A 16,899-nucleotide genomic window follows, 5' to 3' on the forward strand; every position below is an offset into this window, starting at 1 on the left:
TGCATTGGATATTCAGGGTGTATGGGTCTATTGGCCTGAACGACTGAACGGGAAATTAATGCCTGAGGGAATATAGGTTACCTTCTATATTTTATGGAAATGAAGGGGCTGATGCTGAGTGGGAGCGTTGAGAAAGGGGATGGATTTAGATACGAATGCTGTCCTAATATCAATGGAATAATCTCACATAGAAGATGTAGAAATAATGGATACCATATGCTCCGCAGTCAGGGTATTAAACCCACTCCACCTCCATAATCCGTAACAACCCATACTTGTAGAAAACGGAAGATCATAATCCCCATATAACGTCTCCTTCCCTTACCCCCATCTCAACCACAGATCATCTCCCTCGACAGAGGCTTACACCCACCGCTGCCCCTCCCGATCAAACCCAATGACCTTGAGATCAATCCCCATCATCGTAAGCATCATCTCCATCGTGAATTCCTACATCCCATTAGCACTTCCCCTATCCCCTATCCCTCTCGGAAAAGAAGAGACACTAACCTCATCCTCATCCTCACGCACATCCTCCTCCTCCTCCTTCTCCCCTCCAGCCCCCTCATACCCTCCATCGCCATCCCCATCTCCCTCAACATCCCACCCCCAAGACCTTTCCCTCCTATTCAACCCCCTCACACCACCCATCCTACCCACCCTCTCCCTCGCACCCTCAAAAACCTCCTCCGCGACTTTCTGTCCCACCCCTCTCCACTTCACAATCAATCTCTCTAACTCAGTATCTCGTCCCGACGACTCGATCCGGTAGGCTTGTTGGATGGTGTCGAGGTCGGAGCGGAGGAGGGTGAGATGGGATTGTAAGTCTCTTTGTGTGTTTTGGAGGGTGAGGGATTCGGGGGTCGGTTTAGCTGCAGCTGGGGCTGAGGATTGGGTTGGGATTGTAGGTGGTGGTGGTGCTCTGCGGAGAGGCGATTTGAAGGGTTTGGTGAGGGTTGCGGTGGCGTCGTTGAGACGGCGGCGTTTGGCAGTTGGGGTTGGCATTGGGGTTGGGGTTGTGGAGGACATTGTGAGAATTGCTTTCTGAGGGGGAGTTTAATGGTAGATGGATGGGAGAAGAAGTATGGGAGAAGTATGAATGAGGGAGGAGGCTTATCAGCTGATAAGATAAGTGGTCGGTTACATCATGTGGATTGAAAAACTAGGAAGAACTGAATATATACCCATACAGACAATGCCAGCTCTAATGGCCTACCCCCCCAGCCACCCACTGCGCAAACTCCGGCTCCCCTGGACGAGGAAACAGACCCCGATCATTCGGGTTCCCCGCTGCGGCATTCGCCCCGTTGCCATCCTGGCGTTGGCGGTTCCGTTGCTGGCGCAGGTACACCAGAGCGAGCAGAGTCGCGGCCAGCCCGACAATGATCAGTCCCTCCAGCACGCTCTCGTCAATGTCCAGCTCCAGCTCGTCATAGTAGCCGTCCTCGTGGCGATCGTCTAACCGGTTGCTCGACATCAGATCGTCATCATCTTCCTCCCGTTTGTACAGCTGCGCGCGGTATGCGGCCTCCTCTTCCTCGTCATTCTCGATAAAGGCGGCGATCCACTCCTTCAAGGTGCGATGCGGCCTCACGTCTGCAGTATGTTAGTCTGCGTCGGATCTCTCAAGGAACATCATCTTACCCTCTTCCTCTTGAATAGGATTAATGTCCCCATTGGTGAGCCAGTTCCAGTACGCCCGCATCCGCAGCTTCAGCAGACTCAGCTTCACCGGCAGATACGCTTCCGTGCTGGTCTCCAGCGCGAGGTCGTAGTATCGCTTCGCCATGTGAAAGTCCTGGTCCACGGCAACTCCATTCTCATGCATCCATCCCAGATTCCAGTACGCTTGGGCGCTGTAGTGGACTTCTGCCGCCGTGTGGTAGCACGTCGACGCCTTCTCCGCATCCTCTGCAATGCCCATGCCAGTCAGGTAATAATCGCCCATCTTGAGCAAGGAATCAATGTTCGCCTGTTTGGCCGACCGTGTCCAGTAGATGAGAGCCAGAGCCGCATTCCGTAGCAACGCCGGTCGGCTCTTCTTGGTGCCAGGGACAATGGTGTCAAGTGCGAGCAACGAGCGCTGCTCATCGAGCAGGAACGCCACGTTTGACTGTGCATGTTCGTAGCCCTGCTCCGCAGCCATCATGGCCGGAATGAGAGCCCGTTCCTTGTCTCCATTCTCATACGCGGTGTTTGCCTCCCCAAAGGATGAGTGAATGACTTCCGCCCGCTCGGCGACCATCTTGTAGTAAGAGGCGGCCATGCCACAGTGTCGCTTCCGACCAACGCCGTTGTTGGACAGCTCCGCCAGGTAATAGAAGGCCTCCATCCATCCCCAGCGCGCCGCCAGCTCAAAATAGCGGGTGGCGGTCGGGACATCGCCTTGGTCCAGGAACAGAGCTCCCAGTCTCGTTTCAGACGCTGGGAAATCCTGCTCCGCCGCCGCTTTGAAGTAGGACGCGGCCCGGAATGCATCCTGCGTGACACCGTAGCCATGCAGGTACATCAACCCGAGTTCGTGTTGGCACAGCGCATCGCCGTTCGCCAGTCCACGTTTGAACCACATCTGCGCTGTCGCAAAGTTTTGCTCCACCCCCTCACCACGCAGGTACATCATCCCAATATGACCAGCCACCTTTGCAGCCAGTTTCTCAATCCCAATAGGGTGATTGGGGTTCACCGATCCGTCCTTATTCCAGTACTTCTTGGTGACCTGTCGGAAATAGTTCATGGACTTCCGGAAGTTCCTCGGCAGCCCGCGACCACCCTCGTAGTGCATCTTGCCCAGGCTAAAAGTAGCCTTCAATTCACCCTTCCTAGACATCAGATCCAGATACTCCAAGACGTCTTCCAAGCTGGCCTCCGTCGTGGAATGTGATCCATCGCGCACGGTATTCGTCGACACACTGGCACCTTCACCATAAACACCACCCTCCTCATCCGCCCAACGGTAGGACTCAGGAATCATGCTGTGGCCACCCGGCGGTCCAGATCGGAAGTACTCAATAGCCTTATCCGCCACCTTCTTATAGTAGTAAGTCGCCTGGTCACAATCTCTGGGAGCCCCGATTCCCGCATGATGGCGATACGCGAGAGTCATTTCTGACTTTGTATTCCCCGCCTCGGCAGCAAAAGTATGGTACAACAACGCCTTGGCCTGATCGCGCTCAACAGCACCACCAACACCCGTTGCATACATAAACCCAAGCATATACTGCGCGGTGCTATTCCCAGTCGACGCGAGGGCCTGGTACCAATGGAACGCCTGTTTGAAGTCTCGAGGGTGGGTGTAGTTGCCGTAGAAGTTCATCTCCGCTAAGAGGAAAATCGCATCCGGGTTCTGGTCCTTCTCCGCCGCATACTTGAGTTTATCCACGGCCTTTGCGACCGTAGGGTCGAGCTTTCGCTTCTCGGGTGCATCCGACGGGGGTCCGTTCATGAACAAGATTCGAAAGGCTTCCTGGGCGTAATGCAAGGTGTATCCCGCCAAGCCGGATGGTTTCTCGGGGGCAACAACGGCGACCTTGGATTCTCGGAGGATTCGTAGAGCATTCTCAACGTGTTCTGTCCGCGTCAATTCCCTGGCCGTCAGCATGGATCAGCGTCAGACTCGTAGATGGAGCATCTCACCGTGTCCGGGTCGAAGATGAGAGTCCTCGGGCCCGCTCGAGGACTCGGAATGTGCATAGGACCCGGGGGCAACATCGGTTGTTGGGATTTGTGATTCCACCGCAAGCGCCTGCAGCAGCACTAGATATCCAACCAAGGTCAGTGGCTATCGCGTGATGCGGCTCAGTCGAGAGACTCACGAAGCGCCAAGGGCAGGAAACGCCCTAGCCACCGGTTCTTCATGTTGTGCGCGACTGATGGGTAGAAGTGAACAGTGAGAGGCGCATGGCGACCCTGTGCTCGAGCTTCCGGAAATGAAGGAGAGGAGAGGAGAGAGCTGAAGGCGGCACTGAGCGATGGATGCTGGGGCTTACTCGGCCCCGAAGCGGAACGGGCCACCTGGCGTTGCGGACCTTCATTTCCCCGAGGTCCTTTCGACATTCCCACGATCTACAGAGTACAGTCCCTCGTACCATCTACTCATATCTTTTGAACCCATTTTTTATTATTATTGGATCCGTCTCGTCCAGCGCCTTCGTGTCCTCTGTGTACAGGCATAGGAATAATGATCGATCGCAGCAATACATGCAAATTCACGCAAAGTAACACCACTCCGGAGAGACCATCGTATTCTCATAGCCGAGTCATGGTCCACGGGCATCCTCAAGTCTAAACGCTTGGTAGTTCAATGTGCGAGGGGGAAGAAGGCGAAGACGAACATGAATCACCAACCCACAAAACCGTTCGCAATCTCAGCAGGCTGGCTCGGAAAAAAAAAAAAAAAAAACTAATACTGATAAAGGGGATGAACCTGCAGGCTGGAGCAAGAAGGAAAAACATACAGTGAAAAACGGATGGGTCAAAGGGAAAGGCTACAGGCGCCCCAAATTCTGCATGAAATAACCAACCAATTCCGCAACATACAATGCAAGATGTTTTTCTTTTCTTTTCTCCTCGAAGAGGTCGCGGGGAGGTAGGTGATAGTACAATACAGCGAAAGTCTTAACGAAGCAAAGCATCTATGAAGGACTTCACTGGCGGGGTGATCTACAGCGCAGGTTAGCAACGATAGACATCGCACCAGCATGCGTGGAGGACTTACGTAGGACTGAAAGCCGGCGACGTCGGGCTGTAGCCAGGGGACGTTGGTCCTCCAGGAGACGTCGGCGAGCCGGCAAAGTTGGGTGAGGTGGGAGAATACGTCTGGGGGCTCGTGGGTGACCATCCCGGCGACGTAGGGGTGTATTTCGGGGATGTTGGGGAGGTGGGGGATAGGTGTCGGCCGACGCCACCGACAGCAGGGCTGGTCGGACTGTAGCTCGGCGAGGTCGGGCTAAACGCCGGCGAAGCAGGGCTGAAACTGGGCGAAGTAGGGCTGTAGTTCGGCGAAGTTGGTGAGAACCCTGGTGAAGTGGGCGAATAAGAGGGTGACGTAGGAGACGCCTGGCCATATGCAGGAGATGTGGGCGAGTATGCCGGCGACGTGGGCGCAAAGGACGGGCTCGCAGGCGAGAATCCAGGGGACGTCATGAAACGAGGGCTGGTGATTCCCATGCCCGGTGATGTGGGAGAGTAACTTGAGGTCGGGGAATAACCAGGCGACGTCGGGTTCGCACTGAACGGACTGCTGGGAGAATAGCCAGCAGGGCTCGTAGCCGCTGGACTGAAGCCGCCTCCAAAGCCGCCAGTAGGCTGGTACTCCGTAAAGCCACCAGGGGTCTCGGCACCTCCTTGACGGATGGGAGAAAAGTTCGACTCGGGATCAGGCGAGCCGATGTAAGCGCTCTCCTGCATGGGCGAGCCCGTGTCATACTGAGTAGCGGCGCCATCCGAGATGATGGCATCCTTAGCACCGAGAGCTCCCATAACACCGAAGCGAGCGTTGTTCGAAACAACCGTGTTCATGAGGTTCTGGTCAAGGTAGATATCGAACTCTCCTGTACCCGCAGGGGCCATCTGTCCCAAGATCAAGTTCTCAGAAACACCGCGGCAGTCGTCCAACTCACCGAAAGCGGCAGCTTCAAGCAAGATCTCGACGGTCTCTTCGAAGGAACAACGCATGAGTGCACCATTGTCGGCACGGTTGATACCATGACGGGTGACAGGCGTCAGGTAACCGCGTACAGTCATGACATCGACCAGCAGCGCCAAGTGACGGTGGTTGACGTAAGAACCGTCGAAGGCAAGCACCTGAGTCAACTCGCGAAGAACCGCCGTCCGAGCAGCTTCGATACCAAAGACTTCAAACACCTCGATAAATTGGTTGGAATACGTCCGAGTAGCATCGACACCCGGAATGGCCAGAACTTCGCCCAGGGAAGAGCCGCTTGTTTCGAGAACCCACTCCTTGCAAAGTGGATCGGTCTTGCTCGCGAACAAGGAGCCGTCTTCCAAGACTCGGACCTTGCTCTTCTCGTTGATGAACGCCCGCTCGACGCCAGGAACACCACGGAGAGTGAGGGTGTCCAGGAGATGCTGCTCCAACTTCTTGAGCGTAACATCGTACTCGACATCATCGTCCTCCTCGTCTTCCTTGTAATCCTGAATCTGACGGATTCGGATAACCTGCTCATCAGCGTTGTTGTCACTGAAGATGACAGCAATGTCCTTGGGGTATGCCGCCTTGATCCTAGCCGCAACATCCTGCACCGTAAGACCCTTATCCAAAAGCTTCGGTCGACTGAGAATGATACGAAGCAGCCACTTGGACTGGCGAGACGAGTCATCCGTGACATCCTCGGGAATGATGAAGTAAGACTCAACCATATCCCGATCGTTTTCGATGACGGTCGTCTGAATGTCAGGATCATAGTAGATCTCAGTGGCCTCGGTGACGGAACGCAAGCTAGTATGCTCGACAGCGCTTCGCAATTGCTTAGCACCCTCCTTGTCGTGGGACCGGGCGGCTTCCTGGTAGACAGTCATAGACGGGGTCTTGATGTTGGTGGCAACGTTCAGAATTTCCTTAAGACGAGGAACACCAAGAGTGACGTTCTTGGACGAGACACCAGCAAAGTGGAACGTGTTCAGAGTCATCTGCGTGGCAGGCTCACCAATAGACTGGGCAGCAAGCACACCAACCATTTCACCAGGATTGGCGCCAGCCTTGGCAAATCTCATCTCGATGGCTCCGAGGACATGCTGGAAGGCAAGTTTGTTCATCGAGTACTCGGTAACTAATCTCCGGAACGCGAGACGGCTGCGAAGCTGTGCCTTGAAAAGCAGTGTCGCATTGTCCTGAGCTTCGCGCGAGATAATGTCATCTCCACGCACGACTAGCAGACGATCCAGCAAAGCGCGCACTTGAGGAATGACCTCCGCAGGATGGAGGTCGCTAATGGTGCCCTCCCGGATCCTGAAAGTGGTTCTGGCGGTTTCAAGAATACGCTGCACGTTAATCGGGAGCTGCATCATCTCCTCATCTTCCTTGGCGACGGTGCGCAAGAACGCACGATCCCGCAGCAGAGCCTCCCACTCCTCATCCAGGTGCCTCTGGACCTCGACATCACCCGCGATCTCGTTGGCCTGCTCGAGAACCTCCGGTCCCAATGTTCGCTCGGGGTCCATCAGGTCAACGCGGAAGCGTTCACGGAACTTATCATCCGAACACTTGATGATATCCACGCGCTGGTTCTCAATGTGAGCTCCGTCGAGACCATCTTCTCCGTAGATAAACTGGATAATATCACCCAACGAGTTCCGAACAGTGCCGTCGTACTTGACCATGACCTCCTCCAGCGCCTTGACCAACTTACGCTGGATGTAACCAGTTTCAGCAGTCTTGACGGCGGTATCAATCAAACCTTCTCTACCAGCCATGGCGTGGAAGAAGAACTCCGTAGGAGTCAAACCACGTAGATAGGAGTTCTCGACGAAACCACGCGATTCGGGCGAGTAGTCGTCCTTTGTGAAATGAGGCAATGTACGATACTTGAATCCGAAAGGAATACGCTTTCCCTCGACGGACTGTTGTCCGACCACAGCCGTCATCTGAGAAATGTTAATGGTTGAACCCTTGGATCCAGAACGGGCCATTTGAATGGCATTGTTCAAGTCCTTCAAACTCTTCTCGGTCTCGCTACCAGCCTCATCACGAGCATTGTTCAGAGCACGCGATACCTTACTCTCGAACGTCTCACGCACGTTCATACCAGGCAGAGGCTCGAGAGTGTTGTCAGTAGCACTGGCGGTGATAGACTCAACCTCCTTCTTCCGGTTACGCACACAGTTCTCGATCCGCTGGATTGTAAGCTCATCGGGGATAGTGTCACCGATACCGATACTGAAGCCGTTGTGTAGCAGCCAGTAGTTGACAATTCTCTGAGCACCGTTGAAGAAGGCCACAGCGGTCTCATGTCCGTACTCATTAAAGATGGTATGGATGACACCGCCACCGCTAGCACCCACAGTCTTCTTGGAGAACATTCCGTACATAAGTTGACCGCCATGGATGAGGAGACCACCGTCCGCCAGAGGAGAGAACTTCTCATGTAGCGGCGAGCTGTCCTTGTCAACACGCAAAAGATTGAGACCCGGAGGCAGTGCCATGCTGATCATCTGCTTTCCGGTCCACCGAGGTCTGGGCTTCAAGATGGCTGGTGGGGGAATCACCCCATCCCAGTCGGGAACCCACATCATAGTATTCATCACTTGATCTTTGGTCAAGAAGATATCACGCCGGCAAATCTTGTAGATACCACAGAGAGTATCCTGCACAATACCCATCAGTGGACCGTTTCGCTGAGGAGACACGATGTTCATCGGGACCAACGCGAGTTGACTCAATTCAGCGCGCGATTCCTCGCTCTGAGGAACGTGCAAGTTCATTTCGTCACCGTCGAAATCAGCGTTGTAAGGGGTCGTGACAGACAGATTCAATCTGAATGTGGAATAGGGCATGACGCGAACGCGGTGACCCATCATGGACTCTTTGTGAAGAGAGGGCTGACGATTGAACAGGATGACATCGCCATCCATGATGTGACGCTCCACCTTCCATCCATACAACAACTGTTGCCCACCAGCCCTCTTGGCATGCCGAAGATCAATGCGCTCGCCGTTGTCACGGACAATATACCTAGCACCCGGGTGCTCGTTCGGACCGTTCATAACGAGTTGCTGCAACTTTTCGATGTTATAGGGAGTCACAACCTCGGGGTACGTCAGGGTCCTTGCGATACTCTTCGGAACACCAACTTCCTCAAGGGACAGATTGGGGTCACCAGTGATGACAGTACGTGCGGAAAAGTCCACACGCTTGCCCATCAAGTTCTGTCGTAGACGACCTTCCTTACCCTTCAAACGGCTTCGAATGGCCTTGACGGGTCGGTTCGACTTCTGCATGGCCTTCGGCTGGCCAGCGATATCGTTGTCCATATAAGTCGCGACATGGTATTGCAAAAGGGACTCAAATTCGCGCACGACGTGCTCCGGAGCACCTTCCTGTTCACAGCGCTGGACGTTCTGGTTTGCTCGGACGATTTCAGCCAACTTGTATGTCAGATCGTCCTCACCGCGCTGGCCACTGGTGCTGCCGCCGACAAGCACACTGGGACGGACAGGAGGAGGAGGAACCGGCAAAACGGTCAGGATCATCCACTCCGGACGAGCATAATCATTACTCAGGCCCATGATGCGAACATCTTCGTAGGAGATGGTGCGGAAGACATTCAAAGCAACCTGCGGGCTGATAACCTTCTTCTCGGGCTGCTGCATGTCCATTTCATCCATCATCTTATTGGGCTTCCATGTTCCAACCAGAGTGATACCCTCCTTGCGAATTTGAGGCTGCGCATTACCGCATCCACCGTGCATCCTCAGGGGTTTGGAGCTCTCTTTCGAGAACGGCTCGTCGTCATCCGGGGGAGGGTCGGCTTCGCAAATAAGCACATCTTTAGACAGTCGCCAGATATGGTCGAATCGCCGCTTCGGGTCTCTCATGCGCAGAGCTTCTAAAAACTTGGGATCGGACTGGTTCTAGGTCAGCAAATTTGCCGTGATAGATTTGCCATCCCATAAGGGATGACTAACCGTATTGGCTTTGATCTTGCCACAGTTGTGGCAGACCGTCTCAAGGAGCTTCTTAATCTTCGTCAAGAAACCTAGCCCAAACGTTAGCAATGAAAAACTCGATGGAGAAAATCTACCGGGTCGAAACCTACCGATGTGGAAGACTGGCGTGGCAAGCTCGATGTGTCCGAAATGACCAGGACACTCCTTCTGGCCTTCTTCGCAAGTCTCACAGTTCCATTGCCGATCGATCGTTCCCAAGCGTGGATCGTTTAAACCCTTTGTCCGCGGCCGCTGCCGTTGATCGTCCTGTTTTGTTGTGTTGCCGCGTTAGCATTTTGCCACGGTCAGTCGGTCTGGGGGGCAGCCGAGGGAAAACAAACCATCGTCTCCGGGTATTCGACATGGACCACACTCATCCGCTTGATCTCTTCCGGGGAGAAGAGACCAAACTGAATCTCCTTGATGGTGCGCAAAGGCGCCTTGGAGTAGGGGAAGTAAACGTTCGCCATGATGGTGGCCTCTGGCAGCCCTTGCCACGAGGGCGCCTGCGACCTACTCCACCGACTGCGCGAAGCTCGAAAAGGGCGAAGAAAAGAGGGTCACGGTCGAAGTTGGCGATATCTCCAGCTCGGAAAGTGATATCGCGATGAGAAGCGCGATGGTCGGGGATGTTGGGCGATGGACAGGAGGCGTGTCGAGGTGATGAAAGGGAGACGGTTGGACGTCAGGTCAGTCGGCGATGGGGCAACGAGTTTTCTGAGCCGCAAGCTAGCGCGACCTTCCGGGGCCTCTATAAGTCAGCCACGCTAAACCCCGAATGGGGTCCTTGTGAAGTGGCAGTAAGCTTTCCACCAATCATGGTGCAGTCACTGCACTCCCGGTGGAGCGTTCCATGACAAATCTAAATGGCTTTTTCACCGCCCGCCAGCCGCTTTTCTTTCTCTTTCGGCTTTCATTCATCTAGCAGCTGTGTTGTTCCCCCCCCCTCGCCGGTGGATAGTTCCTGTGGCTGTCGACTACACTGGATGTTGGCTCTCGAGCGAATCTCCCGGCCTTTCTTGCAGGCTGGGAACCTTTCACTTTGTTTTTCGCTTGACTTCCTGGGTTTGACACGGCGCTTGCCGATGCCCTGGCGGAAACCACCATCATGAATTTGTCTCTGGTTGATCCCTTCGTCCTAGCGCAGGATTATCCCGACACCTTGACCGAGAAGCTGAGTATGTTGTCCACTGCCGTTAATACAAGGTTGTTGCTGACCATCCTAGGAAGTGGGCATGCGACGTGTCTACGGTTCAATCGCAAAGGAGACTATCTAGCGTCGGGACGGGTTGGTGTCCAACAAAGAGCCGAATTGCGTATAGGCCAAATCAATAACCGGGTCCTAGGTTGATGGAACAGTGGTCATTTTCGACGTGGAGACGAACGGGGTCGCGCGAAAGCTACGAGGCCATACCAGGCAGATTCAGTCACTAAGGTACACCACTCACTACGCGGAACCGCCCCACCACCAGATGCTAACTTGAGCGGTGTGCAGTTGGTCCAGAGACGGCCGATATCTCCTCAGCTCTTCCCAGGATTGGAAATGTATCCTATGGGACTTGAAAGATGGCTCTCGGGTCCGCACCGTCCGGTTCGAAGCGCCTGTATACATTGCGGAACTACATCCTTATAACCAGTCTGAAGCCCTCTGATTGTCTAGCCACGAGCGCATTGCTAATATCTTCCCCTGCAGTCTACTATTTGTAGCTTCCCTTTTTGAAGATCAACCGGTTCTTGTGGACGTCTCGTTGCCCAAGCCAGTCAAGCGCATTCTTCCCTCTGCTCCGTTCCGCCCGCCGCCACCAAAGAACGAGGAAATCGATCCCGCCGTTGCTGCAAAGCAAGCCGCCCAGGATGCGAAACACTCCACATGTGTTACGATCTTCACGGCTCTGGGAAATCACATCATAGCGGGTACATCTAAGGGTTGGATCAATATTATTGAAACACAAACCTGCACCACAATACATTCCACTCGCCTCTGCAATGGGGTGGTCATCCTACTTCGCCTAGCCAGTAACGGTCGGGACCTACTAGTCAACAGCTCCGATCGTGTTATACGCACAATTCTCATGCCGGATCTCTCGCAGTTGGGCATTGACCTGGAGCCTACCAACATCAAGCTCCAAGTGGAACATAAATTCCAGGATGTGGTTAACCGTTTAAGCTGGAATCATGTTGCATTCTCTTCCACCGGGGAGTTTGTTACTGCATCCACATTCATGAATCCCGACATCTATGTTTGGGAGCGGAGCCACGGCTCCCTGGTCAAGATCCTGGAAGGACCCCGTGAGGAGTTGGGAGTAGTCGAATGGCACCCTTGCCGTCCGATGGTGGTCGCATGTGGCTTGGAGTCCGGATGTATTTATACCTGGTCGATTGTGACCCCTCAAAAATGGTCGGCGCTGGCCCCTGATTTTGGTGAGGTCGAAGAGAATGTCGAGTATGTCGAACGGGAAGACGAATTCGATATTCATCCGGCAGAGGAAATCCATCAACGTCGTCTAGACCAGGAAGATGAAGTTCCTGACGTGCTGACGATCGAACCGCACAAAGACGGGGCAGAGGAAGACATTGTCACCTCATTCCGCATGCCTGTTCTCCTCGATATATCGGACAGTGAAAGTGAGGATGACATTGTCGCTGTTGGGCCTGGGACGATGCGGAGGCGCAGTCCGGGTGCCGGCCGGGACCGCGCGAATGCGAATGGAGATGGAGAGAAAGACAGTACCACGGGCGGTAGGAACGGCACCACGAGAGGTCAGAAAGGTCGGAGGCGTTGATTTGCATGCCCCGCTTTCACCTCTGCCCATTTCCTATTCTCTCTCTTGCGTCTTTCTCACTTTTCGGGTTATCTGTTAAATTCTATGTCAGTTAACCTGTCGTGGGTTGTTGGGCGTTTGGTAACCAGTTTCAAGGGGTATGGCATGCTCTTCGGTATACATACGGTGCATGGTTGGTGGGAGTCTCGGTGGGAAGACAAAAGCTCGGAACAATTCGTGTGCTTTCCGATGACTTCTGTTTTTTCTCTCTGCCTTTGCTTTTAGCCTTTCTTCAAATAGATAAGCATCATGAATGGAGCCGCTCTCGCCGCTCAAAAAGTGCAAGTGATGCTCAGAGGTTTCATTAGTCAATCAAGAATAGAACCCAGTAATCGACTACCGCAATCATGCCACTTAAGCGGCGCAGACGGGCAGACGGGCTGAATGCAGGCATTTTTAGCTATACCACCCGAGCTGGATAGCCTCCACTGACTCCTGGCAAGCCAATTGTTCAAGGTCAAGGTGTTAGTTGTTCAGTTGGGTCCTGCAAGCACTAGCATCTTGCCTTTCTCAAAGGCCCCTGGCATTGTCGCCGATCGAACGATGTGTCCAGGCGCAGCAAATTGTCTGTGTTCACTAAGTCCCCCACCTTGTCGAGATCTGTAGGTGCCGACTGGCTGGCTCTCTTATCTCCTGTGAGGCACCATGACAGGAAACCTGCGTTCGTGATCCCCTTTCATCCTTTTTTTCTTGTTCGCCGGATTCCCAGTGGGTGGTCGCTCTGGTGGGCCCTCGCTCATACGTCTCAAAGGGCGGTGTTGCATATATAAATGGTTGAACCTTACTACCTCTCGTGGGAGGCGTAAGGGGAATGCGGGGAGGGTCCATGATTTCGCCCGCAAACAATGCTGCACACAAGCACCTGACGTGAGACATAGATTGCACCGGGTCCCGCGTTGGTCCTCTCGACACTGTCAATGGTCATCCGGCCTTTTAGCTTGGTAGATATGTAGGATATTGTAGGCGTGTATTTCCTTGTTGAAAGCTTCCGATTTAACTTGTGCTGCGAGATCTCGGATTCTGTCCAGAGGCCAGTCATACACGCGACTGAAAGGGGCCAGGCTGAGCGACTCAATGCTCTCGGAGATTGCTAGGTTATACCAACGGGCAACCTTCGCCTCATGATCGTCCTTATGCCAGGGATTGAGCGGCAACCCCACCATTTGATGATCGATCTCGGTAAAGCCGGCTTCCTGAAGGTCTCTGACGGTGTCGCGCGCGTTGTGGGCTATGGGCCGCATGCAGTCCTGCGTCGCCTGCTTCAGGTATTCATACCAATAACGTATAGCCATGCCGCTCAAGGGGCGATCGTCGCAGCGCGGTTCGAAATCAATCTCCACCTGTTCAAACCAGCCTCCGGGCCGAAGGTGTGCGAAGATCCGTCTGTAGAGGTTCGGCCAACCGACGACGCTGCCGGCACCCATTTGCAGGTGAATGAGATCCCAGGAATCCTCTCCCAACGACCATGGGCTCTCAAAATCAAATGGCGCATAGAACTCGCAATTCCTGGGGTGATTAGGAGGCTGTATAGGTGCCAGATCCACCCCCGCAACAAAGGCGTCGGGGTACTTCTGAGCCACGTCAATGGACCAAATCCCAGTTCCGCACCCCAGGTCAAGGATTCGACCATTGGTGGGGTGCGGGGCGTAAATTAAGCTCCCAGACACCCTCGCTTCCGTGAACAGCTTATGGAATATGTCAAGTCGGTCTTGCTCCTGTTCGTCACAAGGGAGCATATACATTCCTTTGCGGAAACCATGATATATTCGTCCGTTTTCTTCATGGAAGGCAAATCTATCAATCGTCCTAAGAACGAACAACGGGAGAAAACGTTGCCAACATTAGTCGTCCAGTAGTAGTAGGAAACGATGAGTGGAGGAAAAGCACGTAGGGAAAGGGATGGGAAAATGGAAGGGGGGAAAGAAAATAGAGAGAGGTACTTGCTAGACGGACTACTGGAGCCTGGAGACTCATTGCGGTCCCAAGGCTCACTGCCGGCTGGCTCGTTTCCAGGGGGCTCTCGGTCCGTAATGACATAGATGTCCATGGCATCTGAGTTCTGTCTGGAGCGTCCTATCTCAGAAGATCCTGCGGAATGAGCGGCATAGTGGTTGCGAGGCGGAGAGGGCATGGTGAACGGCTGGTGCAAGACCCGTCCGTTGGCAAACATGGAGATCACGGGTCTGAGGACAGGACAAGCAAAAGCAGTCCGGTTGTAGCTAGTGAGAAGATAGTTGAGGGTGGCCCTTGTCAATCGTGATGACGACGGAGTGAAGAATGCTGATGTTATTGAACAGGATGTCTGCAGGCTGTAGATGAGGTCGAAGGGGCCAAAATCAAGCTGCACATAGAGTAGAATGAGGTCCAATTAGGCAAAAACAGCCCGGCAGTGTATAGATTGCAGAGCAAAGATGGGGTGGCCCCGCGCGATATCCTCTGCGGGATCAATAAGTGGCCGAGGGGGAGGGAAGGAGGGAGAGGGGTGGGAACTCGGAGTGAGAAGGAAAGGGGAAGTCAAGGATAGGAATGGCAAAAGTCCACAATTGGTGTGTTCTTGTGTTTGGCTTTCTTTTCCTCCCCTTGAAACCCACGGCGATGTGAAGATGCACGCACAACCGCACGCGGAACAAGGGAGTTGGTAAAAGTTCGCCCGAGACCCCGGGACCCGAGAGGATACGAGTGGATACTAAATAAGGAGGGAAAAAGAGAGAGCACTGCGCCCTCCCCGCGAAAAATGGAAAGCCGTCGGGGCAAAGCACACAAGGGAATGTAAAGTAGCGGTCACGGCCCCAGCATAGAGAGAAAAAAAAAAAAAGTCGATAACAGTAACTGGTGTTAGGTAGAACGTCGTCGAACTAATTAACAACCATGGATCGGGTGTGGACGATCGAGGGTCAGGTCAATTGGAGTCACGCATCGGAAGTGGAAGGGAAAATCCGATCCGGGGAGCTTAAAGGCCGTTCGACTTGGGGCCAGAGGGAGGGAGGGACAAGCCGACAGAGGAATGGATGGATTGGATAGAGCAACCCTGCCTTTAAGGTTGTTGCAGCCGCTGTCTTGACCCCGTTGGGCCCACGGGCGCGAAGGGCGGGGCGGTTGGAGCCTGGAAGTGCGAGCGTTGGACTGGGAAACTTCCAGTGAGACGGTGATGGAGAGTTTGGGGAAGAACCAAGGGGGTCCTTTCGTTCCACTGGCGGCTACATGATGGTTTTCAGTTTGGACTACTGTGGGAGTGAGCTGGGATCTAGAGGTAGTCGTACATCCGTCAATGCCATCTGCTGCGAGTCAGTTGTGCTCGACTACCGACATGGGTTCAGGTGGGAAATGCGCCTGGTATCGATCTGGCGCATCCGGGCATCATTGGCGCTGGCCACAAGTAGAGCCCCCTCTGCCATCCATGGTACATCGGTTCTCTAGCACCTCTAGGCAGCGACGCGGATCAATAAGGTCGTCCCGAAAGGGCCCTGATGTCTGGATCAAGAATCCGGTATCGATCTAGGTGAGGGCAGTCCTATCAATCTCTCCCAGTCCCAGCAGCAGAGGTTCGGTCGGTGCCTCCCCAAGGCGATACATCCAACGTCTGTGTGTCTGTCTGGTACCGAGAATATCCCAGGGTGGATGCACGATGGGCTAGGTTGGTACTATCATGTATGTACCATACAGCCTCCACGACATGATAGGACAGGCGCCCTAACTAATTGGCCTAAGTGGCTACCAGGTTGTGCACCCGGACCTACATCGTACATACATATCCACAGGCAATTCTGGGTACATCGTCCGTACCTCATACCGCAGGAATACATCCAGCCTGTATCCGGTATCCACCACGAGTTCTACTTCAGTCTTAAGCAGGTTGGGGGGGGAGCTTAGCGTTTAACCCCTCCCCCCTCCCGATTTAGGTTTTCTTTTTTTTTCCCTTTTTCCTTTTTTTTTTCATCTAGTATCTTATTTTTTTTTTTAATTCCCACCCTTTTTCCCTTTTCCTATATGCCATATATACTATACCTCTTTTGATATTCTCCATTTATTTATATTTTTTTCTCCTATCGCTTCTCTCTTGTTCCCGAACTCTTTCCCTACCTTTCCCAAGAGCAGCTACGCGCCTACCCAAACTCGGGTCGTCAAGTGTTTGGTACTAATTCTCAATTAGGACAATGAACCATGACACAAAAGAGGCTAGTGGAACATGAATCATGGTTGAACTTGAAGTCCAACACTTGGACATTGTTCACTCTGTGTACGAGGCTCTCGTCCTGCCCTGCCCCGGGGGCAGCAGAAGCATCAAACGCCGTGCTGCCTGAGGCTCCCTTCTGAGCCTCGGTTCTACTACCCTATGCGGCATGTATGTATCCGGCTTACAAGAAACGAGAGGGGAAGACAGATGGTGATCACAATAAGGAATCATCCGGATAGA

At 53.6% G+C, this 16,899-nt stretch overlaps 6 protein-coding genes across 6 annotated transcripts; 1 reads left to right on the plus strand and 5 right to left on the minus strand.

Annotated features, from left to right (window-relative positions):
* Positions 1-363: 363 nt before the first annotated feature.
* BO80DRAFT_461165 (putative DNA repair protein Dds20/Mei5) lies at positions 364-1,055 on the minus strand (the record flags this gene model as incomplete). The annotated part of the gene is made up of 2 exons (XM_025722433.1): positions 511-1,055; positions 364-450 (listed from the first exon to the last, which is right to left on the minus strand). The coding sequence occupies exons 1-2, from the start codon at positions 1,027-1,029 to the stop codon at positions 364-366; spliced, it is 606 nt and encodes a 201-aa protein (XP_025579606.1). The 5' UTR covers positions 1,030-1,055.
* Positions 1,056-1,134: 79 nt separating this feature from the next.
* On the minus strand, positions 1,135-3,966 carry BO80DRAFT_421339 (ubiquitin ligase complex subunit HRD3). The gene is made up of 4 exons (XM_025718579.1): positions 3,813-3,966; positions 3,634-3,753; positions 1,645-3,567; positions 1,135-1,596 (listed from the first exon to the last, which is right to left on the minus strand). The coding sequence occupies exons 1-4, from the start codon at positions 3,853-3,855 to the stop codon at positions 1,205-1,207; spliced, it is 2,478 nt and encodes an 825-aa protein (XP_025579607.1). The 5' UTR covers positions 3,856-3,966; the 3' UTR covers positions 1,135-1,204.
* A 283-nt stretch (positions 3,967-4,249) lies between these two features.
* On the minus strand, positions 4,250-4,581 carry BO80DRAFT_133155 (uncharacterized protein). The gene has a single exon (XM_025713602.1). The coding sequence runs from the start codon at positions 4,450-4,452 to the stop codon at positions 4,282-4,284; it is 171 nt and encodes a 56-aa protein (XP_025579608.1). The 5' UTR covers positions 4,453-4,581; the 3' UTR covers positions 4,250-4,281.
* A 62-nt stretch (positions 4,582-4,643) lies between these two features.
* Positions 4,644-10,133, minus strand: BO80DRAFT_440872 (DNA-directed RNA polymerase II core subunit RPO21; the record flags this gene model as incomplete). The annotated part of the gene is made up of 5 exons (XM_025721155.1): positions 4,644-4,659; positions 4,715-9,582; positions 9,643-9,713; positions 9,774-9,930; positions 10,005-10,133. 5 exons carry the CDS (start codon positions 10,131-10,133, stop codon positions 4,644-4,646), a joined length of 5,241 nt encoding a protein of 1,746 aa, XP_025579609.1.
* A 457-nt stretch (positions 10,134-10,590) lies between these two features.
* Positions 10,591-12,750, plus strand: BO80DRAFT_490390 (Set1-mediated histone H3-K4 methylation subunit Swd1). Its single transcript, XM_025723634.1, has 5 exons — positions 10,591-10,841; positions 10,890-10,951; positions 11,010-11,098; positions 11,159-11,299; positions 11,357-12,750. The coding sequence occupies exons 1-5, from the start codon at positions 10,772-10,774 to the stop codon at positions 12,444-12,446; spliced, it is 1,452 nt and encodes a 483-aa protein (XP_025579610.1). The 5' UTR covers positions 10,591-10,771; the 3' UTR covers positions 12,447-12,750.
* Positions 12,751-12,922: 172 nt separating this feature from the next.
* BO80DRAFT_133199 (class I SAM-dependent methyltransferase) lies at positions 12,923-14,999 on the minus strand. The gene is made up of 2 exons (XM_025713603.1): positions 14,426-14,999; positions 12,923-14,291 (listed from the first exon to the last, which is right to left on the minus strand). The coding sequence occupies exons 1-2, from the start codon at positions 14,653-14,655 to the stop codon at positions 13,400-13,402; spliced, it is 1,122 nt and encodes a 373-aa protein (XP_025579611.1). The 5' UTR covers positions 14,656-14,999; the 3' UTR covers positions 12,923-13,399.
* Between the last annotated feature and the right edge of the window lie 1,900 nt (positions 15,000-16,899).

Source organism: Aspergillus ibericus (assembly GCF_003184845.1).
Source record: "Aspergillus ibericus CBS 121593 unplaced genomic scaffold BO80scaffold_3, whole genome shotgun sequence".
NCBI lineage: Eukaryota > Fungi > Ascomycota > Eurotiomycetes > Eurotiales > Aspergillaceae > Aspergillus > Aspergillus ibericus.

What these genes read in the sequence shown, in the direction of transcription:
- BO80DRAFT_421339 (XM_025718579.1), bottom strand. Translation starts at nt 3,855, where the DNA reads ATGAAGAACCGGTGGCTAGGGCGTTTCCTGCCCTTGGCGCTTC. An exon ending in TTTCCTGCCCTTGGCGCTTC is followed by an intron (nt 3,754 to 3,812) that starts GTGAGTCTCTCG and finishes TTGGATATCTAG; the next exon opens with TGCTGCTGCAGGCGCTTGCG. An exon ending in TCATCTTCGACCCGGACACG is followed by an intron (nt 3,568 to 3,633) that starts GTGAGATGCTCC and finishes TGACGCGGACAG; the next exon opens with AACACGTTGAGAATGCTCTA.
- BO80DRAFT_133155 (XM_025713602.1), bottom strand. Translation starts at nt 4,452, where the DNA reads ATGTTTTTCCTTCTTGCTCCAGCCTGCAGGTTCATCCCCTTTATCAGT.
- BO80DRAFT_490390 (XM_025723634.1), top strand. Translation starts at nt 10,772, where the DNA reads ATGAATTTGTCTCTGGTTGATCCCTTCGTCCTAGCGCAGGATTATCCC. An exon ending in AGGCAGATTCAGTCACTAAG is followed by an intron (nt 11,099 to 11,158) that starts GTACACCACTCA and finishes AGCGGTGTGCAG; the next exon opens with TTGGTCCAGAGACGGCCGAT. An exon ending in GAACTACATCCTTATAACCA is followed by an intron (nt 11,300 to 11,356) that starts GTCTGAAGCCCT and finishes CTTCCCCTGCAG; the next exon opens with TCTACTATTTGTAGCTTCCC.
- BO80DRAFT_133199 (XM_025713603.1), bottom strand. Translation starts at nt 14,655, where the DNA reads ATGTTTGCCAACGGACGGGTCTTGCACCAGCCGTTCACCATGCCCTCT. An exon ending in TCCAGTAGTCCGTCTAGCAA is followed by an intron (nt 14,292 to 14,425) that starts GTACCTCTCTCT and finishes GTTCGTTCTTAG; the next exon opens with GACGATTGATAGATTTGCCT.